General features: G+C 37.2%; 1 protein-coding gene across 1 annotated transcript in view; it reads right to left on the reverse strand.

The window, feature by feature from the left end:
* Positions 1–23,216, reverse strand: part of MS3_00007195 (uncharacterized protein) — a 75,394-nt gene extending 52,178 nt beyond the window's left edge. The window contains exons 1-8 of the mRNA XM_051215449.1: positions 22,541–23,216; positions 18,721–18,862; positions 17,085–17,243; positions 14,150–14,281; positions 10,212–10,325; positions 6,768–6,848; positions 5,093–5,263; positions 464–622 (exon numbers count right to left, since the gene is read on the reverse strand). Of these exons, the coding sequence (XP_051065954.1) occupies positions 464–622; positions 5,093–5,263; positions 6,768–6,848; positions 10,212–10,325; positions 14,150–14,281; positions 17,085–17,243; positions 18,721–18,862; positions 22,541–23,142 (1,560 nt within the window). The 5' untranslated portion in view covers positions 23,143–23,216. The remainder of the gene's footprint in view (positions 1–463; positions 623–5,092; positions 5,264–6,767; positions 6,849–10,211; positions 10,326–14,149; positions 14,282–17,084; positions 17,244–18,720; positions 18,863–22,540) is intronic.
* Positions 23,217–26,775: the final 3,559 nt, after the last annotated feature.

The following is a 26,775-nucleotide window of genomic DNA, read 5'->3' on the forward strand; positions in this document are numbered from 1 at the left end:
AGGGTCTCTTGGTAAAATATGAGAACGATACATTAAACACTTCACTTGTGAATTTTCATCATTTGTGCTTTACATTCTGTATCATTCTTCCGATTCACTATTCCTTTCTATTTCTGTTTATGTTTTCTTCAAGTCAACTATCATAGCCTTAGGCTTCCAGGGTTTCCACTTCCTATTGGTGTTACATACTACTTATGTCGATAGACAGTGTAGCGAGTCATGTTACGAGGAGGGTAGGATACAAAGGATCTGAAACAACAAATGGAGTCACTTAAGTAAAAACATATTGACGAAAGCTTTTATAGTTTGATCGACTGATTGTGCATGCTCAAGTCTTTGAAACATGGTCTATGTCATAAATATACGGAGCGATAGTATGATGTATGCAACAGTTACATAGATGCCGTTTAAATACATTCAGAAAAATAAATATATGCATATAGATTTGTATAATGGTACATACCTGAGTTTTTGCAAGCATGCTAGTAAACAAACATGGCTTTGGACGAGACTTCATAAAACTTTCATACTGAAATGCAACGACTGGCCGAGGAAATAATCGTAAAGTACGTATATGATTAGTAAATCCACCTAGAATGTTGTTTGTATTGAAGAAGAGAATCTATAAAACAGAGGGAAACAGTGAATAATGATATTGGTCAATCAATTAATTTCACAGATTGAAATCATGAGTCAGTTGAAGCTAGACCACCATGGAAAACCTAGAAGCACTGGACGGCCGTTTCGTCCCAGTATGGGACTCCTCAGCAGTGCGCATCCACGATCCCGCACCCCGCGGGATTATGCCAGCAAAATGATATGAAAGAGTCGAAATAACTATAATAGATATGATAGGCAAACTATGTATTGATATTATGGTTCGACAAAGAATGAAAAAGTAGGTGGTTTTCTTGGAGGACCACTCCCCGAGCCTTTGACCCGAAGGAATAATCAATAAGACGGGGGAGCAATGTAAAGAGATGCAGTCCCGTGGTAACCGGCGGCCAACAATTGGTTCATACGCTTTTTGTTCCTTCAGGATACTGGAGTCCATGTGCACCATTGGTTTGGAATCAAGGTTTTCCAATACCCCTCTGTGGATTCTCCATATCCACCGACCCGGTTAAAGTGCCGGACATTCGCTTTTTGTCCTCTCAGTTTCGTAAACAACACCCCCGCTGCGAGAAAGAAGTGAGTGATCTTCCCTGTCAGTGTCCGTAAACGTGTGGTCATGTGAGAGTATTTCGAGAGGGAGAGCTGACTTTCCTCCCTCGACCATATCAGGGCACCATATCTGCACCTGTCAACATCCCTCAGATTAACAATCAGTAATTTTATAGACTAACTCAACATTTCGGTTTCAATCTACTCCTACCACGGTCTACAATAGCATTACCATTCAAGCTATATTAGACCAGTACATTTTATATTCAAAAGCTTAATAATGACTTCTTAGCTGCTTACCAAATCCTCAGAGTTTACCTACACTGCAGCCCCCAAAAGTGGATGACAAGTTCGAAGTAAGAACAGATGCTTTACTTCACAGTTTTTCTATATGCAGAAGATCAAGAGTATTTAAAGGTTTATGTATAACCACGAAACTCCGCCTGTAGCTCTAACAGGGTTACTGCCGGTCCCAAGCCCGCGTAAAGGAGGAGGGTTGGGCATAAGGTTAGCGTCCCCATCCCGTAGAAAACTAACTCGCTAAAGAAACGCTTACCAGAAAAAATAATCCAAACCATTTTAACTCTGCCCTGAAAGTTAGAAGGTCTTCAGTTAGAAGAATTATGACGCTTCATGGTGAAAGCCGAGTTCCTTCGGAAGCCACGAGGCCGATGCCCCTTCTAACAACCAGAGCAACAATTTTTATAGGTACATGGAACGTCCAAACAATGTGGAAGACCGAGAAAACCAGTCAAATAGCAATGGAAATGAGGAGATACAACTTAGCAGTACTGGGAATCAGCGAAACCCACTGGACCCAAGCTGGACAGAAAAGGCCAGCTACAGAAGAGATGCTGCTATACTCCGGTCACGAAGAGGAAAATGCTCCACACACTCAGGGAGTCACTCTAATGCTGTCCAAAGTAGCACGAAATGCACTTGTAGGATGGGAATCTCACGGATCCAGAATCATCAAAGCATCATTCAAAACAAAGAAGGAGGGGATCTTAATGAATATTATCCAATGTTATGCACCCACCAATGATAGCAACGACGACATTAAAGATCAATTCTACGAGCGGCTGCAGTCAATCATTGAGAAATGCCCAAGAAAGGACCTAACTATTCTGATGGGAGATCTAAATGCCAAAGTCGGAATAGACAACACTGGATATGAAGATATCGTAGGACGACATGGACTGGGAGAAAGAAACGAAAATGGAGAAAGATTTGCAAATCTATGTGCATTCAACAAATTAGTCACAGGAGGCACAATATTTCCACACAAACGTATACACAAGGCTACATGGATCTCACCGGACCACACTACAGAGAACCACATAGATCATATTTGCATCAACAAAAAATTCCGAAGGACAATGGAAGATGTGAGAACCAGGAGAAGTGCTGACATAGCTTCAGATCACCACCTAGTTGTGGCCAATTTAAAACTGAAGCTAAAAAAGAACTGGACAAATGGACAAACAGTACAACAAAGGTTCAATACAGCCTTCCTTCGAGATACTGACAAACTCAATGAATTCAAGACAGCTCTCAACAACAGGTTCCAAGCCTTACAAGATCTACTGAAAGAAGAAGAAACTACTATGGAGGACAACTGGAAAGGCATCAAGGAAGCATTAACTTCAACGTGTCAAGAGGTTCTGGGCCCAAAGAAGCATCATCATAAGGAATGGATCTCTATAGAAACACTGAACAGGATCAAAGAAAGGAAGAACAAGAAGACTGCAGTTAACAAAAGCCGAACACGAGCAGAGAAAGTCCAAGAACAAGCTGAATACATATAAGCAAACGAACAAGTGAAGAGGAGCATTAGAGCTGACAAGAAGAAATACGTGGAAGAACTAGCAACGACGGCAGAAAAAGCTGCAAGAGAAGGAAATATGAAACAGCTTCACGATACAACGAAGGAACTAGCAGGGAAATACAGTAAACCAGAGAGGCCGGTCAAAGACAAAGAAGGCAAGCCAATCACCGAAATTCAACAACAGCGTAACAGATGGGTGGAATACTTCGAGGAACTCCTGAATAGGCCGGCTCCAATGAATCCAACGGACATCGAAGCAGCACACATAGATCTTCCTATAGATGTCAACCCACCAACGACGGAAGAAATTAGAATGGCCGTCAGACAAATCAAGAACAGTAAAGCAGCAGGACCCGACAACATACCAGCTGAAGCACTGAAATCAGACATCGAAGCAACCACAAGCATGCTATACCTTCTATTCAAAAAAGATTTGGGAGAAGGAACAAGTGCCGACGGACTGGAAAGAAGGACACCTCGTCAAGATTCCAAAGAAAGGAGATCTGAGCAAATGTGAAAACTACAGAGGCATTACACTACTGTCAATACCAGGGAAAGTCTTCAACAGAGTGTTGCTGAACCGAATGAAGGATGCAGTAGACGCCCAACTTCGAGATCAACAAGCTGGATTCCGTAAAGACCGGTCGTGCACAGACCGAATTGCAACACTACGGATCATCGTCGAACAATCAGTTGAGTGGAACTCATCACTATACATCAACTTCCTTGATTATGAAAAGGCATTCGACAGTGTAGATAGGAGGATATTATGGAAACTTCTTCGACACTACGGAGTTCCTGAGAAGATTGTCAACATTATCCGGAACCCATACGACGGACTACAGTGCAAAGTAGTGCATGGAGGACAGCTGACAGATGCACTCCAAGTAAGGACTGGAGTCAGACAAGGCTGTTTACTCTCTCCCTTCCTCTTTCTACTGGTGCTCGACTGGATTATGAAGACCTCGACATCTGAAGGAAAACATGGAATACAATGGACAGCTCAGAATCAATTAAACGATTCGGACTTCGCAGATGACCTAGCCCTCCTATCACGTACACACGAACAGATGCAGATGAAGACAGCCAGTGTAGCAGCAGTCTCTGCATCAGCAGGCCTCAGCATACACAAAGGGAAAGTCAAGGTCCTCAAATTCAAAGCGGAAAACAGCAATCCAATCACTCTTGATGGCGAAACTCTGGAAGATGTAGAGTCCTTCACATACCTAGGAAGCATCATCGATGAACAAGGAGGTTCAGATGCAGACGTAAAGGCGAGAATTGGCAAAGCAAGAGTCGCATACCTACAATTGAAGAACATATGGAACTCAAAACAACTTTCAACCAATATCAAAGTGAGAATCTTCAATACGAAAGTCAAGGCAGTTCTACTGTATGGAGCTGAAACTTGGAGAACTACGACAACCACCATCAAGAAGGTACAAGTATTTATAAATAGCTGCCTACGCAAGATACTCAACATCCACTGGCCGGATACCATCAGCAATAGCCTTCTGTGGGAGAGAACAAACCAACTTCCAGCTGAAGAAGAAATTAGGAAAAGACGATGGAAATGGATAGGACATACATCACGCAAATCATCAGACTGTATCACGAGGCAAGCCCTAACTTGGAATCCTGAAGGAAAGTGGAAAAGAGGAAGGCCAAAGAACACATTGCGTCGGATAATAGAAGCAGATATGAAAACGATGAATTACAACTGGACGGAGCTAGAAAGGATTGCCCAGGACAGGGTTGGATGGAGAATGCTGGTGAGTGGCCTATGCTCCTTCACGAGTAACAGGCGTAAGTAAGTAAGTAAGTATAACCACGATCCTGTAGAAACTTTTGGAAGCATGTAGAACATAATAACGAAAGTAACTACCTAATCACAGTATGGTACATGATCCATTAATTTTGGGAAATTGAAAATGGATGCATATTGGACCAAGTGTTTTCACCCTTTTTCTGAATATTGAAGAATTTATCGAGGAACTTATCGGGGGATGCCAAAAAAGATCTTTACAAAGCCATACTAATGGAAAATCTACACATATTATTATCATTATTATCGTTAGTGTCATTACCAGTTCCGCTTACCATAGATACACGTATACCGACATCAACAGAATCTTTTGTGAGTGTATACAATAAAGGATCAAATTTCGATAACTCAAATGCAGTTGTACGTGCGACAGAAACAGGCCAATGTTTCGAAGAATCATCCAAATCCAATTCAATATGAGGTGAACTTGAAAATTCGTGAAGTAACTGATAAGTCCATTGTAAAAAAAAAAGAATTTGAAGATAAGATTACAATATGAATAGTTGGAAACTTGCAATCAAATTTATATGTAAGACAGTTTTAGTGAGAAGTAATGAATATGGGTTTCGTTTAATTCACAACTCGTTAACTGTACCTAATTGCTGATGTTCCAACTGCGAGATAAATCGATTCGATACTAAATATCAACAACGGAAAAAATACAAATTCTTAAATTAATATTGTACAATGAATTGACGTTTTTAATTCCAGTTTTCTAACCAGTCAAGAATATTTGAATGAAGTCAATTAGGAAATCGACAGCTTCTGCAGTAAAACTGACACACACACACTGCTTTTTCCCAAGAATTCAGTCGACGATGTATCTGTTGAAGTAGATAAATGATGATCTTTAATTTAATTTTTGTGTAATTTAATGTATTTCCGCAATAAGGTTATGAATAACTCACTCTTTATTAGTTATGTATCAATATCTTCAGAACTACTCATCAATACATCTACAGTGCTCTCTGATTAATCAAGAATTGAATTTTGTGTAGACACAACAGAAACATCAAAAAACAACCTAACAAAACAGTTCACAAACTAGAACAAAAGTAACAATAATGATAATATTGTTACATCTAGTACATTAAAACGTTTGAGATGCGCACTTCCTAACAGGCATTTAATCTCATATAAACTTCCGATGCTTTAACTCAGAGCAAAAGCAGAAGGCAGAAATATAACAGGAAGTTTACTACCTCTAATGTGAATTCAGTGAAGAAAAATCAAAGGTTATCGATGTCTCTTACCAGTAACTTTGATGTGCTATATGCTCCCGGAGAAAAGGTGAAATCGATTATAATTATAAGCGCTTGATCAATCAGGTTAGGGAAGAACATAAATGTATTTGAGTGATTTGAGTCTTTAGCCCCTTACGAATAATAGTTTTATTCAATTCTGATCCCAAACTTTGATCATTAGTGAGAAGACTATATAAAAGAGGGTCGAATAACAGATCACACTGACGTATTACGTATTTTTTGAAAAAGTTAAGAAAATTAGTCAGTCGTAATACATGTTGACTGTAAGCATTGATGGCTAAAAAAAAGAAACAAACTGTTGACTGAAAACCTATCATAGTTGAAATAACACTTTTGTCAATGATTGTCACTAAAAACTGTTTACACATAGAAAATAAATACATTCAAAGTAAAAGAATGAAAGGAAATCTAATGCACGTACTTTTAATGGTTGAGATCATGAGTCAATTGAAGCTAGAACACCATGGAAAACCTAGAAGCACTAGACGGCCGTTTCGTCCTATTGTGGGACTCAGCAGCGCACATCCACGATCCCACCTTGTGAGATTCGAACGCACGACTTATCAGTCGCGTGCGTGAGTGCTTAACCACTAGGCCACTGAGCCAGCATCCAGGTTTTCCATGGTGGTCTAGCTTCAAATGACTCATGATTTCAACCATTAAAATTACTATAATATGCACGTACTTTTTTTAAATGATGAATAAGAATGTTACTTTCTATTTCAGGTAACTCTGGTATTTCATCAACCACCATAGGATAAGATAACTGAAATGGAATATGAACAAAAAAAATGTTAACAATTCTCATTAACCATAATGATTGAAGCTTATAAACTGTATGTTATCATCAACTGGTTTAATAATAAAATTCAATTAATTATGTACATTTCAAGAGTTATAAATAATACTTCACAGTGACAACAAAATACAGAATAGGCATTTGAACCTATGTATTATTCATTAAGAAGATCTGAATGAATCTCTTTGCATATGCTGATGGGGCAGTCAGTATGCCCAACCACCGACTGCCCCGACGTGCAATGTTTTATGTCGTAGGAGTAGGTTGGAAGAAAGTTAGGGGCGGCCAGACCAAAACATGGCACAAATCCATGAAGTCACTGACAAGTGGACTGAACCATTTCAGTAGGTGTAGACTACCTGATTGGGATCCGCGAGACGATATCAACCGATGGTGAGATGCCTTGAATAACATGGCTCAAAATAGTTTGCAATGGCGCAGGTGCATACACTCTTTGTGGTCTCCCAAATTCTAATCTTCTGAATTCTTCGTGTCACTTCTTTTCCCTTTCCAAATTTGTTTCACTTTATTATACTCCTTAAATAACATCTTCGAACCCTAATCTTTCCGATTACTGCTTATATTCTTACTACCTGTACCACTATGGGGTTTCAATCGACAACTGCATCCCTGTGCTAATGTGGTATGGCAACACGAACTGATGTACATACGTACCAAGTTCTACGTTGTTACTGATTGACTGACTGATTGTGCCCTCAAATGCCCTGGTATGGCCGAGAGTGGGGAGAGTCCGATCTCCCTCTCGAAATGCTCTCACATAGCCACGCGTATATAGTTTCTGCCAGGGAAGTCCTACTCATTGCTTTCTCATGGCGGGGGTGTTGTTTACGAAAGTGAGAGGACTAAAAGTGAATGTCCGGCGCTTTAACCGGGCTCGTGGACATGGAGAGACCACCTATGGAAGTTGGAAAACCCTGATTACAAACCAATGGTGCACATGGTCTCCAGTATCCTGAAGGGACTAATGGCGTATGAACCAATCATTGGTCACCGGCTTCCATGGGACTGCATCTCTCGACGTTGCTCGATTACGTTGTGGATCAGACCTTCAGGTCGAAGGCTCTGGGTGTGGCCCCCTAATAAAACCACCTGCTTCGGTCTGGGCACCCCGGTAGCATCACAGCCCTCACACATATCAAAAGAGATTTGTGTGGCGCATATGTATTCGGTGCCTCCTTGTACCAATATCTATGTGTTAAAATAAATAAATAAATAAGACTGACTGATTTTTGTTCATTCATTCAATAAAACAACTTTCATTAGATATAGCCTTAATACTATTTAACAAGAAGGTATTCAGATAATCTAGTTTTATCAACTACTTAGTAGTACCAAATTTATGTCCAATATATGAAAAACTATTTCATTTGATGCAGCTATTATAATGAATCCTTATTCATGTTTCATAATTTTGATATTTGACTAATTCTCTGAGAGATCTTACACCAGACTCCCGAGTGGAACGCCGAAGTTATCGTTAATTTTAATTGATGAAATTCTAACAGTTGGCATTTTCTTTACTAATGCATTCCGCAAACCCAGCACTCAACTATTGTGGAACTATTCATTCGGTGACAAAGTCAGGGACTTGGAAAGATTAAAAGCTGAAAAACAGTGACAAAGTATCAGCTTCCCGATGATTAACCTCAATGTGGTTTTAAAGGTTTTGAAAACCACAGATAGTAAACTGTAAAGCTGAAGTGAAAGAACATTGGGTTCGAGTCTCAGTCTCAACATTAATACTATGGGGGAGCAAGTATATACGGTTGATGAGCCACAAATAGAAGAAAATCCGCATCTTTGATTACACCACTAGCTACAAACCGCCTACACAAGACCAAATAATAGGAATATTATGTGTGACTGAAACGAACCAGTCACTGTTTTGCAGAAAAACGAAACCACACGAAAATGAATGGATCCAAGATATATATAATCAAAAACGTTTTCATTACAGTTAGTGAAAGATTACGAAATAACAATGAGTACTATTATCAAGCACCCAATCGATATATAAGCATTCCAATCCTATTGATATATTGTGCAATCGCCTTCCGATATACTTGGTAAGTAATTGCCTAAAACTTAATATGACTAAATTCCACTGGTCACCGGTTCCCACTAAAACTCCGAGATCACTTCCTGATCCTAGTCACTAATAAGGATGTAATTGAAGTTAAAAGTGTAAACCACTGGGCCGCTACCCAGTGATCTCCAGAAATTTAGCGCTCATGCACAGGACAGTAGGTTCTGGATTTGATACCCGAGAATGAGAGCATAACTGTGCACTGGTGAGGTATCCTAAACTAGGACAAAACAGCTGTTTAGTGCTTCCTAGCCTTGACTGACTTAAAGCGAATCCCAGTCAACTACAAAATTCAAAAATCTCTATAAACCCCTTATAATACTCATCAAAGTTGTTTTACTTCAATTTGAAATTCTTATTTGACAAGTGGACAACAACAGATTAAAAGAAACACTTTTTTCAAGCATAAAACATCGATTATGGCTAAAGGTTTAACCGGTTAGCATCAGAAGGGGTTTTGTGGAGATTTTAGTAATTTCAGTAGTTTAGATCATGAATCGATTGAAGCTAGAACACCATAGAAAACATGGAAGCACTGGATGGCTGTTTCGTCGTATTGTGGAAATCCTCAGCAGCGCACATCCACGACTTCGCCTCATGAGATTTGAACCCAGGACCTATCAGTCTCGCGCGTGAGCGCTTAACCACTAGACCACCGAGCAGGCACCCAACGGTGTTAATGTTTAACTTCAACTAATCCACGAAATTGAGCGACACATCCACCATTGTCATCAGTGAGTTACTATCTCACAACTGGCCCCGTTGAACTCCACTGGTCACTGCTTCTCACTAGGACTCCAGGATATACATCTTGAAGCCAGTCACTAGTGGGCATATGTTGATTAGTATCAGTAGGTCCTGGAATTCGGATCCCGCGAGGGGGGGTCGTGGATGCGCACTGCTGAAGAGTTCCATAATAGGACGAAACGGCCATCCAGTGCTTCCAGGTTTAACCCGTTGTAGACTAATTGCAAGTCCTTGTTGTTACCATTAATTAACGCGAATAATAAAAAATTTTATTCAACGGTTAATCATTGCAAACTGAACACTAAAAACTAATTACAGGATCAGAGAGAAAATCAAATTAGTAATAGACACTGAGTCCCTCTTACATAACTTTAACAAGAAAACAAAAAGAAAATAAATGTAGAGATACAATTTTTTCACAAATAACAATCCAAAAACAAAAACCAAAAAAAAAGATTAAATTGAATTAAACATACTTCACGAGTATCCAAATCAGCTAACCAAACATCTTTAGGCATACGAAAAATTTTCCGTGCAGTATAAAATGCTGTTGGAACACCGATTAAATAGGGTGTAGGCGCTAACAAAAGCTAGATTATTTTCACATTGAAGAAGAAAACAAATGAGAAATAAGGGAAAAAATGATTAATTAACTGAAATATATCTAGATAAGTGATAAATACCTTTTAATATAGGAATAGGTAATCATTAAGTAAAAGGTAATTCAGTATGATAGTTCAAACACATTACAAACTATTAAATCATCTCAAACTGATTAAAGTTGGAATCATATATGTTGGACGCTAACTCCTCAGTTTCAATGACTAACCTGAAAGTCTATCTTTACTCGATCTCGGGTAGGGTCGTAGATGAGCATAAATAATCCCAAGTTTCAATAGTAACCCCAAATTAAATCATGTGGTTTCAAAAGCGGTTTAATCTAATTATTTAAGTAACCTATTGAGATTATTTCTGGTTCTGACAAAAAAAAATAAGTAGACAAACTATCATTCACTTATTGAGTTTAGAATTTAGTTTTCTATAAAATCTGAAGGTACAGCTGATAAACGTACGATTATGGATTAGTTTACTATGAAAATCTTTTACTATAACACTCAATTGTGTTCAAATGATCAATTATTTCAATAAGATAATCGAGTTCCCTCCGACAATTTCTGTTATACATCCATTCAGCATGATATTTTGTCAGTGAGTTATTCACTTAGGTTCTGATTATTTGAATTAAAATAATTACTGCGAAGAAACTATGTATATAAGTGGTATTTTTATCCAATGTACATTCTTCATAGTTGTAGGGTAGGCTTTCTATTCTTAATAGTTGAAAGAAGATCAAGAGTTTTTCAGGCATAGTATTGAACAGTGATTGTGTTGCACCCACTCAGAACAATTATTCTTGTTTTCACTAACTTCTGTCTATTATCAAGCTGGTATTTTTGAACTGCGTGGAGAAGATTCAGGTTACAATAATGGTCAGAAAAATGAGATTTCAACACATGGTAGGAAAAAATCCAGTTTATGACAATAGCTATCACGTAACACGACATTCCAATGTTAAATATCTTGAGGTGATTAATAACTACGGAAGCCGAGAACTTTGTTAGAAATCACTCTTGTTTATCACTTCCCAACCCGTGTGACGCAACACTTGAAGGTTAAGCGCTTCAATCACTCAATATCATCATCTAATTTCTTTAAAGCTCATTTAGAATCAAGATTGCTTAAAGTGAATCACCTAAGAATGACACTATTAATATTATCCAGCCAAGTGATGTGTACCAAATACCAATTACAAATACATAATGTAGTGCTCGTTATTTAAACTTGAAACTGCCTTAAGATTCTGGATGGCATTCTGAATAGAGGTGGAGATTGGAGATGGTATGCACGGGTCAGTAGGATAACTGACATGTCTTCACAATTTTTTTCCGAAATCCCCGTCGCCACTGATGTTTTGTTGTTTGAATGCTACTTTTTATATATAGTCGTCGCTGATTATTGTGTCGGAAAGGCCTATCACTTATAGTCGAAACGAGGGACCTCTGCGATTCCTACGACACGAAAGTAAGAACACAAAGACTGGTATAAGTGAAGATTTATTAACCCTAAAACACGATGATGATGACGACGACGATGACCCCGGTCAAAAATACACTCATTTATACATTGATTCGTAGACCCATTTTGATTAATAATTAGGATGAAATCACATACATAAAAAATACTCAGTTATAACAAATCGTATGCTAAGCGTAATTCATGTCAATTTTTAATACAAGAATATCGTATGTTATACAGAATAAAATATCATATGAGATAACAGTAACAAACGCTACATTGAGTAATCATCATATTGAATCAGAACGGAAGTAATGTTCGACAAAACTCATAATGAGTGAATCAATTGAATTTTGACTTTCGTTCCCGTCACCTCCTCTTCTTTTTCTTGAAGACTCGAAGTTTAGGTCATGAATTTACCCCCCCTCCCCCCACGAAATAATGTTGGGTCCTCATATTCCTAAGTTACAATTAGTGTGACTCTTTTTAAAACATATTACCCGCATTGAATAGAGAGTCCACTAGAACTGACTAGATGTTGAGGATCAACGACACTTGATATGAGGTCATTAAAGTTTGATTCTTCTGAAACATTTTCGTCAAATTTATTGAAAATCACATTAGTAGATAAGTGATCACTAGGATAATCAACATCTATCAAAAGTTCATTAGTTTCTTGATCATCATTTGATACATCCGACATATTTTTCTCACTTTTGTAAGAAATTTGATCAAAAATATGTGAGTCATTAAGATAACTCATATCTGGTAAAACAACTAGAAAACCTTGATGAGTAGATTCATCAGGAACTTTTGTCCTGGCATGAGCTCCAGTTGATGAAACTGTCTTCATTATACTGCTTAGTTCATTTTCTGTTTCTTCGTGGGCGGGTACTGCAACAATGTCATGTGCATTTAACAAGACATCGACCTTCTGTGAGCTGGACAAGTCAGTGTTTGTATACTGTGTTTTAGGGACAATGGGATTTGAACCCACTATAGGGCATGTATCTGAAATGGACGTTTTTGGACCACTGGGCGGATCATGAATGACCGCTACTGCTTCGTTTACATTACTGCTTGTCAAGGATTCATAGAGGCTTTCAGCGAAACATTCATATGTTCTGCAATCATTTTCCAGCTTTGTACGCAATTTAGAAATTAGTTCATTAACTCCCGTCACATCTATAAAGCATGGATGATTCAGCAACCATGTGTGTAATTTGTCTATAAGTTCCAACTGATTCCTTTTAAAATGCTGCTGCTGTCGCTGAAACAGAAACCTCAATTGATCGGAAAGGAGAGCTATTTTCTGTTTCTGTATGAATCAGCACGGTAATGAAAAATGCTGTATGGCAAATTAACAATCAATGTCGTTCAAGGATACCGACGGCAATTCTCTATACTGATTGTCTGATAATTACACTGATTTTCGTCCAATTACTGGCTGACCTTGCTCATTTTTGCAATCCGCGTCCCCACTGATATGTCTTGGTTCTTTTTTTCACAACAATAATGATAGGAGTAAATTACAATAAAATAAGTCAAAGGATTAAATGTAATTACATATCACTTCCATACTGCTGTGAATGGGTACACAATGAATACATTTTAGTCTTCTTACATTTCTTAAAGTATTTGAATAGGAGACTAAGCATAGTCGTGTCACTCAAGGACAATCTGAGAGATCTTTAGTTGTTCAGGGGTTTGTTTGGACCTTAAAGTCCTACAAAAGGTATGGTAAACCAATTTATTGTTTTATGCAAAATTATACAGTACATTTGTAAAATATAAAAATTGAATACATCATTTGCATATCTTCCTTAGGTTGTCCATTACATACTCCATCATTCTTTCAATCCTATTGTTGTTCCGATCGCTCTCTGTATTCCTGCCTCTTCTCTTCATTTCGATCTTCTGCAAGTAAACATTTCACTTCCAATTATTACCATGTCTGTCCGTATAAGTAATGCACACCACAATATGATTTCAATATGCCTCTATAATATGGTTTGTTTTCTGATTACATAGTTTACATTCCATTGTACTAATGCAGTAAAATCTATCTATTATCTTTATCGAAATATTTAATTAAGTTCTTTGAAAATATTGATCACCTTCTACTTAACCAATTATACATCTCTCTATCTCACTCAATATGTTGATATAAAATGTAGAACAACTTGGGCTGATACACATTCTTACCAGACTTTGTGTTCTTTATAGTTTAAGAGAATATGATTGGGACTATGCACCGAATGGGAACTTTTAGTTGAATAATAATAATAATAATAATAAATTTTAATCAAAATACCACTTCAATCCAATACACACTAACCTGTTCTGCATCAGGCATACATGCAGGTAGAAGAGGAATGACTGGGAACATATATTGAAGTGGATAGAGTAATGCAACCAATGATAAAATTGTTAAGGATAACTTGTTATAATCAGATGATTGTAAAACCACCTAGATAACAAAAGAAGACAAAATATATTAGAACATATAATGGTTAAGTGAAAATATGAACTATTGTATAAGATAATATAGATTAATTATACAATGATTCTATACACAAAGATAAAAAATCCAAGATGAAAGAAAACATTTAGATTTTAGCAGTAAAAATGATAGTCATATAGCTATAAACAAACAAACTATCAACTATTAGTAATGTAGAATATACACGTTTTCAAAACTACTTATTAAGCGAGTGTACTTTCATGTCATACATTGAAAAACGAAGTGTTTACAGCTTAAAATACATGAGTTCTATGCATGTATTTATTGAATTACGACAGTAACTATTTATTTATATTCAAGTTTCTACCTCATCATTTGACAGAAATGAACTGACTAGTCTAAGTAAACGAATGTCCGGCACTTTAACCTGGTTGGTGGACATGGAGGATTTACAGAGGGGAGTTGGAAAACCCTGATTTTAAACCAATGGTGTCCATGGGCTCCAGGATCCTAAGGAACTAAGTGACGTATGAGCATATTGTTGGTCACTGGTTGCCATGGGACTGCATCTTGTGACGTAGCTCCACTATCTTGTGGATCAGACCTATAGGTCAAAAGCTTGGGGTGTGGCCCTACTTCAGTTTGGGCACCCGGGCAGTATCCCAGCCCTCACAAAAATCGAATGGTTTATGTGGAGCATATCTGTTTGGTGCCTCCTTGTACCAATGTTTATGTGTTTAAAAAATAAATAATAAAAACGTATGAATGAGTTTATCGTAGTTGTCAGTCAGCTACAACGTAGAACCAGACACATATATGCATCAATCCAATTTGCCATACCTCATTAACACAACAAGATGAACACCAAATTCATAGAAGTAGTTACTTCAATGGTGGTAAAATAAAAAAGAAAGATTGTATATAAGGATATAGTACAGGAAGAAAGAATTAGTCCGTAGAAAGAAAGATATGAAGCGATTTTAATCTCTTAGTTTAAGGGAAGATAGAGAGTGTATACATCAACGCCATTGTGATCGATTCTGAGCCATGTCACCAAGAGTTTCCAACCATTGGTTACTTATCGTAGTTGAGATGTCCGTGTATTACTTTTCATTCATTTTATTTATTTATTAAGTACAAGTTATTATATCATGACTAACTTATCATATTAACACTGACACTACTAATAGTACTAATTCTACTATTTTGATATTAATTTTAATAAATTTTTATTTCGTTGTAATGGTGTGGTGTAGAGAATTGAGGCGATGAACATTTGTGCCAGACCTTATGTATTGATTATGACAGGCCGACTGAGAGAGATACATTTTTTTCATACAAAATAGTGTTACCATTCGTATATCGAGGCCAAAGAATACATTACGCCAAGAAATGGAGACAGAAATGAGTAAAATGAACAAAAAAATGGATAAAACTGGAAAGGAAGGACCAGGACAGAGTGGGTTGGAGAATGCTGGTCGGCAGCCTATGCTCCATTGGGGGTAACAGGCGTAAGTAAGTAAGTAAGTAAGTAAAACATGACTTATTTTAATAATTGTAAATGTTAAATTTAGTACATACTATAGAATCGAAGTATTAAATAAGCCCTTCTTATCATATTCTATGAACATTTAACCATAGTAATAAATGACCAATGAATAAAAGGATTCATATTGTCTTGTTGTTAATATCTAAGGATGATTTTGATCAGTCCTTGTTGGAATATGAACTCATTGAACGAATAACTCGATATTGTCAGCATTTCAAAGAAGCTCACATGTTATTAGTTTTGAAATAACAATAACATGAATTACAACACCTCACAATTGACAATAAGTATCATACCTGATAAAAAAAAAAGTTGGTGGACACAGTGACTTTGTCGTAGCCTGGTGGATAACAGCCTAGTATTTGAAACAATGTATGCTGGGTTTATGTCTTCATGGTAATATAAATATATTGTCCTAAGGATGATAAAATAGTTGTCTATTTTACCGGTACTCCATAAACGAAAAATATTGAACAGAAAGAACATATATGTGTCATCAATATAGGGGCTGACACGAATGCACATCATTTCAAGTCCAGTTAATAGCCATAATATCATATCAACAAAATGGTTTTAAAAAACAATTACGTCACTATACTGTCAAATTATGGTCTTGAATAAGGTCCAATGGAGACAAAATCAATAAAGTAAACAGAAATATATCGATGAAAACAATCTATCAACAATCAATAAATATGAAGGTGGGAGCTAAACAAGAAACAAGTTGGACTAAAATGTAAAATCGATCAATAGGGAGCAGGGTTAAATCCCACCTCATATATTTCTGTTTGATCAACCCGGTTATCACTAGCCATTATTATACTTAAAGGGTTCAGTCAAACATCGACTACAGAAATGTGTCATTTAATTAATTAATTAAATAATTAAAAAATAATTTCTATTCACAGTGCTTGAAGTCACTAACTTCTAGTCTGAGCCATGTTGGTAGACGCAGACTATTTGTTTGGGGTCCGCGTTACTATCGTAACCAATGGTTGGAGAGTCTTGGTGACATAGCTCAGAATGGATCACATGGCGTAGGTGCATACACTCTCTGTCTTCCTTTAAACTATAAGATTAAAATCACTCCATATCTTTCTTTTTTCCTGTACTATGTCCTTATATGCAATCTTTCTTTTATACATTACCACTACTGAATTAAGTACTTTATGCATATATGTGTCTGGTCCTACGTTATATCTGACTGACTGTTCAAACACATAAAAAGGATCCTGATTATATGAAGTCAAGTAAACTTACTTTCTGTTCCAATAGAAGACACATAATTAAACGAAAAGTTTTCCTGATACCCATAATTTCAAAAGGCAGATTCACAGGAAAATCAACCAAAGGAAGACGTGATTGATCAGGAAGAGCAAAACACAAAGGTGAACCTAAGGTTTGCGGTTGAACTGAAAGCTGAATTATTAAAGAAGGAAACAAGATTTAGATAATTTAACACAAATGTTTGTAAATCAATCAGTAAAAGAAGGGACTATGAGGATTTTTGTTAATTTAATAAAGAAATAAATTATATAACTTAAAAGTTAATCACAAACTACTGAACAAAGCTGATTAATTGATATAACTAAGCAAAATGTTGAACCAGTTAATACTGATGAATTCATGCATAATGAGCTCACTACATCACTCTTGAAATAGTCTTAGATACAGTTTACTTCTCAACTGTGGAAATCCATATCTTGCTTTCAGGTTGAGTTATGTATTTCATTATGAAATTACAATGGTATCCGATTTGTAGTAGTATGATCCATGATTTGCATAGCTCTCCTTCTATACTATCCTTAGAACATAGATGTCAGATTCTATGAATCAGACAATTAAATAGATTGATTTTATATTAGAATGATGTGAAGTCGTGGATATATTGCCCCGCCTAATATTCTTTAGCTTTTTCAATTTATAACATGAATTATTTCAACTTTAATATTCTATCTACCGTAACAGGAAAATAATAACTATGGATTTTATAACTGTAGAGTCTGATGAAGAAATTATCGAAAACGATCGTTTATTCTAATACTCTTACTTTTTAAATATTATGTGGAAATTTTAGGTTTTATTTTATTTATTTATTTATTTGAACACATAAATATTGGTACAAGAGGGCACCAAATATATATGCGCCACACCATATTTGTATGTGTGCGGACTGTGATACTGCCCGGGTGCCCAGACCGAAGCAGGTGGTTTTCTTAGGGGGCCATACCCCGAGCCTTTGACCTAAACCCCTAATCCATAAGGCAGTGGAGCATCGTGAGGAGATGCAGTCCCATGGTAGCCGGTGTCCAACTATTAATTCATACGCCATTTGTTCCTTTAGAATACTGGAGACTATGTGCACCATTGGTTTAGAGTCAAGGTTTTCCAACTCCCTTAGGTGGACTTTCCGTGTCCACCAACCCGGACATTCACTTTTCGTCCTTTCATTTTCGTAAACAACACCCCCGCCACGAGAAGACAGTGAGTAGGACTTCCCTGGCACAGGCTGTATACGCGTGGCCGTATGAGAGCATTTCGAAAGGGAGGGGGGCCCACCCCACTCCCGGCCATACCAGGGCATTTGGGGGTTTCATAAGTTGAAAATATTGACTAAATTATATTAAACCATCTCTTTTAACGCCGTACTTTGGCAGTGATAAAATATTATCCAGAGTACTTCAGGGGTAGTTTATACATTAATTAAATGAAATAAGAATTTCTTGCTATACCCACATTGAGACCGAAGTTTTTCATCTGGAAAGCTTCTACTTTTAAGACTTTTAATTAATTATTTACAATTAGTAGCGTTTTTATGTGCACAAATGAAAATGAAATATGCCAAAATTTGCTTCCAACAACTTATGAAGGGAAATTAAGCAATACAAATACTTACATATACACATGTACAGCCAGGAATTGGTGCTGGTGCACTGAGAAGCCGGAGAATCCAACATTGGAACTGACGTGTGCTTTCCACAACAGGATAAGAGCATGATAGTGTAATATTACTTGTCAATACATCCCATATATCTGGACTAGAAAAGAAAATTAGTGGTCTTTTTTAACAGAACAGCTATAACAAATTCTGATCGTTTATGAAACAAATGTTAAGAGCTTGATCAAGTAAAAGCTGAAAAAGCAATATCTTAACTAAAATGTGTAACTAGCATTGGTAAAAGTAAATGCGAATATGACTTAGTAAACCACTGTGGTTTTAAGCATTAGGATGTTCTGACGACTATATGGCTGCTTAAACTCTCATAGGTGATAAGTAGTTGAAACTTAGCCGAATGGCTAGTCATGATAGCAAACCTATAAGCGACATCCTTGTTGAACTTAAATGGACAACTTTTCTAACTTACTTCAGTTCGAAAAACGAATGAACTTGCGATATCTTAATTAAAAATAACTATGGACTAAAATCATAGCCTGAGGGTATCTTCGAAACCAATATATTTGTTTTTTTTCTGACCCTCTTACATAAACGCATCAATAAAACAAGTTATTGAAACATGTGCACACATGAGCTTATAAACGTCGTATTTTGCAAACAAGTACATCAGTAAAAGTCATGACACCTAGCACCAGTACTGAGTGCAAATCAACAGTTGTAAACTTAAAATACACAGGGACCTGGGGTCAAAAAAATCAAATAATGAGTACTAAATATTCTGTGCATAATTGAAGCTCTATTCATGGCTGTTTGACTTAATGATTAACGTGGACAACTAGGAGTACTCGACGTAAACTCTAGACAATAACAGATGACATAACAATCAATGATAACATGGAGAAAACGAGACAGGTGTAACTGCATATCTGTCTATGTGATAAATAACCGATAACAGTAAAAAATTTGCAGGATAATAGCTTCACTAACAGATATCAATTAAAGCACGTTTTAATCATGAAATACAACGTAAATAGGTGAATCAAGTTTTTGGTCCTATTACATAAACGTCAGTCAGTCAGTAACAACGTAGAACTTTATACGTACGTACATCGGTTCGAGTTGCCATACCACATTAGCACAGAGATGCAAATCCCTTAGTGGTAGAGGTAGTAAGAGCATAGGCAGTAATCGCAAAGATTAGGGTTCGAAGATGTTATTCAAGGAGTATAATCTAGTGAAACAAATTTGGAAAGAGAAAAGAAAGGGACATGAAGAATTTAGAAGATTAGAATTTGGGAGAACACAAAGAGTGGATGCACTTGCGCCATCGCAAACGATTTTGAGCCATATTATTCAAGGCATCTCACCATCGGTTGCTATCGTCTCGTGGATCAAAATCAGGTAGTTTACACCTACCAACATGGTTTAGTCCACTTGTCAGTGACTTCATAAATTTGTGCAATGTTTTGGTCTGACCGCCCCCAGCTTTTTCCAACCTACTCCTACGACATAAAACATTGCAAGTCGAGGCAGTCGGTGGTTGAGCATACGTAACACGTTTCCCAGCCATCTAAACTGATGAAGTTTTACTACTTCATCACTTGATGCGCCATCCTTACCTAGTACCCGTTTCCTAACAACTGCGTTACTTAATCGATGGTCCCATGATCTGCGAGCAATGCTTCGAAGACACCTTTGATCAAATACTAGTAACCTACGAATATCTTCTACTCTTACCAGCCACGTTTCACTTCCATAAAGTAGGACGGAGCGAACTGCTGCTCTGTAAACACGTCCTTTGGTTGATAGACGGATATCTCGCCTACGCCATAAATGACGCAATTTTGCAAAAGCTAGTCGAGCCTTCAGTATCCGCGCTGAGATTTCGTCACACACCAGACAACAAGGGCTGATAAAACTTCCAAGATAAGTGAAGCGGTCGACACGCTCAACTACTTCACTCCCTACCATTAGTTCGGGTGTCGATACAACCCAATCCTGGAGCAATATTTTGCATTTCGAGGGGGGAGAATCGCATGCCGAACATACTTGCATTGTTGCTTAGAGTGATGATAAGACTCTGCATTTTTTCAGCGTCTTCACTAAATAGAACCATGTCATCGGCATATTCTAGGTCAACAAGTGAGTTTCCCGGTAGAAGTTCAACTCCTGGAAATTTAGATCAGGAAAGTGCTATTTCTAAAAGCACGTCAACGACAAAGTTACATAAAAGTGGCCTGAGAAGGGCTATTTTCTGAACACAAATTAGAAAGTTATATGTTCATATTGTGATTTACCACTATAAACCCAGGACAGAGTGGGTTCGAGAATGCTGGTCGGCAGCCTATGCTCCATTGGGAGTAACAGGCGTAAGTAAGTTACCACTATAAAACTTGTTCATTCAGGTCGCATATCCCATCAATTTAACGATTCCTTTTTGCTGCGTTATATAAAGCTTAAGAATCTGAATGAGTGTTCCTGAAAAATCAAGGTTTGGCTCAGCTGTTTAATTTGTACCGTGATTCGATTTGGTTTAAAAACGTATCCCAGTGTTGTAGGGTGTGAAAAACATTTAATCTTACTTGAGAACTTCTTTAAAGAATAATTTATGGTGAGGGTTAAAATCTTGATGAATAGATCTTAGATGTATCTGTTCGTGAAACAAGATGGGTAAAACAGAGCTTGAAGGGGAAAACGAAAGTTGATTTCGGCATGTTTTACGAACAATAATGAAACATAAAGGTCGCAGAAAATGAATTATGGAAAAAAATTTAAAATGACTCCAATTTTCAAGTAATGGAAGAAGAACGGTGCTAGTTAATTTATTTATATAACTTGTTTACCAGAGACAAAATTGCGCACTTATTTTCCGAACAGTGAGTGTGAGGGCTGTTGATACTAACTGGTTGTCTAGAATTAATTCAGATGGGGTCAGAACATCCAGCTTAGTAGCTGAATCACTTTTCCATATGCAGTGTACACCTACGACCTCTCCAAGGATCGGAACTATGACCTTCAGGTCACAAAGTGGATGCTAAACCACCAGAAGAAATGAATTGGAATAACTATTGACAGAAGATCCCCCTGTTAAAATCTTCACATATTACTCATAAGTGATTCAATGGCAAACTGAATAAAAGGATCGAAAAGAATATATACTGAGAGAGGGACGAGTCAAAGCCTCAATCATTCAACGAATCCTTCGCCCAGATCAACATATCATAAGATGATCTTGATTACGAAGTGATAGTGAAATGAAGGTAGAAATTCTGGTTAGGTCGATAGGTTAAACGAATTTTTGATATAAAATGGTGAAATTTGCTTTCACTATATCGTACAATCAGCTGCTAGAATATAATTGGCAGGAAATTACTCAAGAACTGAGGAACATAAAAAACTTATTTAGACGGCTAACATTTAGTGGCAAACTTTAGGCCTTGAACGTCACTAACAACAGAAATACCTAAACTCGAAAAGTGGCGAAACTGTGACTTATGAACGGACCAGTCAGATTCACGACAACAGGCCTTGGATTCCGGCGCAAAAACTCTTTATCCATTTGGTTAAACAGCGCCTTGGCATTTTAGCTTATGTCAGTTCGTGATGAAAACCGTAAATCTAAACCTTATTCCTAACCATCAACTGTAATTTACAATCATTATCCTCAGAACAGGTTTAAAACCCTCATTTAGCCCTAGTCAGTAAGTGGACACCCTCAAGGCCACTTTAGCGTCGCTCAAAGATCGTTCATAAATTATAGTCTCACCCGAAAATTTGGTAGAAATGCCACAACATGAAATTGCAAATGCTTCGACCTTACCTTTCCACACAGCTGGGTTTTGACAGTTTGTGTAGCTTCTTTAAAATTACATGTACACATTGCACAAGCCGTGCAAACGTTGTAGCAAAAGGATAATGAGTGATTAAACAGATTGACGTTAAGCTATAGACATTATTTGTATTTTTTAGTTTTCCAGATGGTAAGGATTTATCCTGGATACTTTCATTCAAACATGAAACTGGCCCATTACCAGATACGTTGCCAAAATGTGTGCCTTCCCTGCCATTCGGATATGTAGTTTTACTCAAACTTCTAAGGTTGACTGGTCTGAAGAAGTTGGTGCATATACCATACCGTGTTTTACTGGAATCCTTATCAGTTAGCGAAAATAAAAATGTCATTGATTTTATACCGCTAAGGTTATTATCCAAAGATTTTATAGGGAATGTGTTGCTGGAAGTATTAATACATCCTTCTGGCTGACAAAAGAAAGACACATCTGTAGGAAGAGGGAAATCCTTGTGGTTTGTGGGAGGAAATCGACAAAGAATCTCGGGAGACTGCACTGAGTATGCGTTCCCAGGTAATCGCGAGCCAACCAGTACAAAATAGTCTATCAAACGCGGACATATATTTGACATTGAAGCACTAAATACATCCGAAGACTGTCCTACTTAAACCACTACACCCGTATTGCCCACATATTGCTAATGACCATGAAACAAGAATTATTAACACAGTAAAACAAGGAATTGCAAAAGCAAGAACCTACGGTGTTTTATTATGACCTGTATTCGCTGTTCATTAACAAGAATGCCACGTTAGTTGACACTCTCATTGGTAAATGTATAAGTCTTAAGTGAGAGACCTTACCACATAATCCGCTAAAGTCTACCGACAGTACACTGACAGGCAGACTACTATCTTGAGCAGCTGTCCAACTACTTCCCGTAATTACTAAGTTGGTTAAGCACGAGCGTTTATTACTAAATCCATGTTGTTTAGGAGTTAAAACGTTGTGGGATTCTACGCGACCTAGTAAGTAGCCAAATTATTCCCTTAATTATTTTAACTACTATGTTGGTTAGAATGATTGATCGGTCGTCAGGCACGACTTATCTCTTTCTGCACTTAGATACGGAATCGGCAATAGCACCCGCGCTACATGTCGGTAACATCATCACAGTGCTTTGTGAAGTGGAAGGTGAACAATGATGGTCCATGTTCTATGTCTGTCTGGATTGTGAGATACACCGTTTGATAAGTTAACGTCGAAGCATCCACCTGAGGTTGTGAGCTCTAATCACTTGGTGTGTACGGTTGAATTTTTCAATGATGTGACCACGATCATCCCTACTCCGCGTGTGAATATTACTTAGAAAAACGTCGCCAGTATGACAACTTGAACTACGGTATGTTCCTCCTATAATCACTAATCCCTTTCTAAATTTGGCTGTACAGTCAGATACCTCACGTTTACTACTATATAATATTAGGCCTCCTGTCTCCCAATTTTTAACCTTACCACTTCTAATACAGACAGACCATTCAACATCCAGAGAAAAACTCACATTTGTACTTAGCCACATTTCTGCGACAAAAGTTTATTGGGGACGCAATTCTTCCACTGTAGTTACAGTTCCAACGTCTTAAATAAGAAACTATGAACGTTTGTGTGACACACACAGTTTTCTGAGATCACTACTTATGTATGTATAATTATACCTTCTTCCTTAGCATTCAATGTATGCACGATGTCTAGAAATTTCGGGTATTTTTCGCCCATGTGGTGGTTGCGCGCGAAGAATAGGAGTATAATGATCGCTGAAGGTTTCACTGAAGGCATCTAAAACTTTCGACATCTGTTATGAGTACTCCAATAAAACCCATCTCAGGATGCCGAGTTTAATAGCTAATAATGAAGAGGTTCGAGCTCAAAACGAAATCGTTGGCAAGGATTATTCTATGAAAGATAACATTCTCATACTAAGTGAACCAAAAAGTGTGTCAGAAAAGCTATAGATTCACAAAGACCTGTCCTATCTCATGAAAGGTAGATAGTTTACAATGGGCTGTACCTAGACATTTTGGATTACGGTGTACAGGATATTATTTATTCACAATCGATTTCGAAAATCCCTTAAGTAGACATACTTGAAAATCCTCTTATCTATGCCTTTCCGTTCGACTAGTCCCTAGTTTCTCCATCATAAAGGGTGCTTGAATTGTTGTTAATTATGTCTTCAAATATCCCTTTTTCGTTTGGTTTGATTGCATTTATTAGCTCTATACCTTCTACAACTTTTGGAGTGTTGTCAACACTTGGATGTCGTCGGAGTTTAGATTACTGTTTCATTTATGTTTTACAGAGCATTATCCCATCCATGACTTATTAAGGGAATGGAGAAATATAAGGTATGATCTGACCCATATTGTCAGGTCTATTTGTTCACGCTATTTTACGGGAGAACTGAAGACATTTGGTGGATTAAAACCTTTTATTGTACATTATTAATTTACTGTGTGTTTGGATGTAATTGTTTTACCTAACTTTTGAACTTGTTTGTTCATATCATTATTTCGGACATTTTGGTTTGTCTTTGGTTTGGTATTTGGGAGTTTTGCTCCGGGAACCAACAAAATTGGAGATTTGTTTCGTAATTGTTATAATTATTGTTGTTAGAACGACATTTGGTCGATTATTTGTGAATTACGAATAAATTTCGTATCTAAATTGGAGCTTGGTTCTGTTGTTAATTTGGGTTCGTAATTTGCAAGTAGATCGATAGTCCGTACTTCAATAACTGGAACGAGCAAAACTTGGACGTAACACGCTAGTTCTCCTTGACCTTACCAACGTTCGTTAAACAAATTAACGTCAAATGGCTGAGTAGGGTAGAGCCCAGCAAAATTTCACTCGCCCGACGTTGCAACAAGCGGGTATGGAGCTTTGATGAGATATGCGTTTGACAAGGCCACAATTTAAAGGAGATGCCATTTTTGCACAAACTATAACAGTAATATCACACAAACAGTAGTTTTATCTACATGAATATTACGTTATATATTCCCATTGACTTTATTTTTTCAGTAGCATTACCTGGGTAGTCACTTTTCCGTAAACCCATGTAAATTATCATTCATGTTCATCCAATCAGATACTAGTAATATCAGGTTGATCGCTTTCCAAACGAATTCCACTGATCTCACTTTTGAGATGATATTGAAGATAATTTTTAAGCAAATAGTGTGAAGTTCTAAGTAGCTTCATCACTTGGTGGACTAACATAATGTATCACATGAATTCGATGCTAATACATGGAACCTCTTTTTCAGAACAGACAGTTCAACGTTGTTCGCTTACTCAGGCTTGAGATCTTGACTAACAATTTTCTATCAAATCCACACGGGATTACTTCGTGCAAATATTGAACGACATATAAACGATTTAATACCTATCTTAAAAATATATCAGTAGACATTAGTTTTTATACACCAACTTGATCCACTAACTCATCTAATGAGTACAGTTTTATGTAGTCAGTTGTGAGCTGCACTGCCACTATATATTTTAAGACCATCTAGGGAAAACTGGGTGCCAGCTCGACTGATTTCATAGCCCATATTGCTAGTTTGTATAGATGATTAGTTTGCTATTCATCTATCATATGACCTTACTTGCATCATACATTTTTGGTTACTAGCTATAAAGTGTTGGTGAAAAATACCCATGTTACATTATATATATATGAATGTGATCTCGTCATCAGTTATGTTAACAATTTTTCAACAGACACAGTCCAGCAAATACAATCTTCAACTCAGCTATAAACGTGGGTGATTCGTTACACTTTGTTGGACGTGTTTTATGATGAAGTTATTCAAGTTGAGGAACAGTTATGTAGATGATACATTTACTTGAAATGTCAGATCTCAGATCATAAACTCTCAGTCGGACGTGGCGAATAAAAATTAAAAACAGAGCAAAGTTAACTACATAATCTAGTTATTTATTTAAAAATACATTATGAAATGACAAAATCTGTGGTTACTTGGACGCACAGATGACCCTGGGCGATACATTAAGTTTACATGGTCGCGTTGCGGATAAGTTCACCCCAGTGTTCTTGACGAAAACATACACGAATTTCAAAATGTCAGGAGAGAAGTGCGAATCTTCAACTATGTAAAATGTTGAAGCGTTTATATTCATTAGTCATAACTATTTTCAATAGGATTTGTATTCTCCCTTAATTGATTTTGAACCTGGTTTT

Source organism: Schistosoma haematobium, chromosome 4 (assembly GCF_000699445.3).
Source record: "Schistosoma haematobium chromosome 4, whole genome shotgun sequence".
In the NCBI taxonomy this organism is placed as follows: Eukaryota; Metazoa; Platyhelminthes; class Trematoda; order Strigeidida; family Schistosomatidae; genus Schistosoma; species Schistosoma haematobium.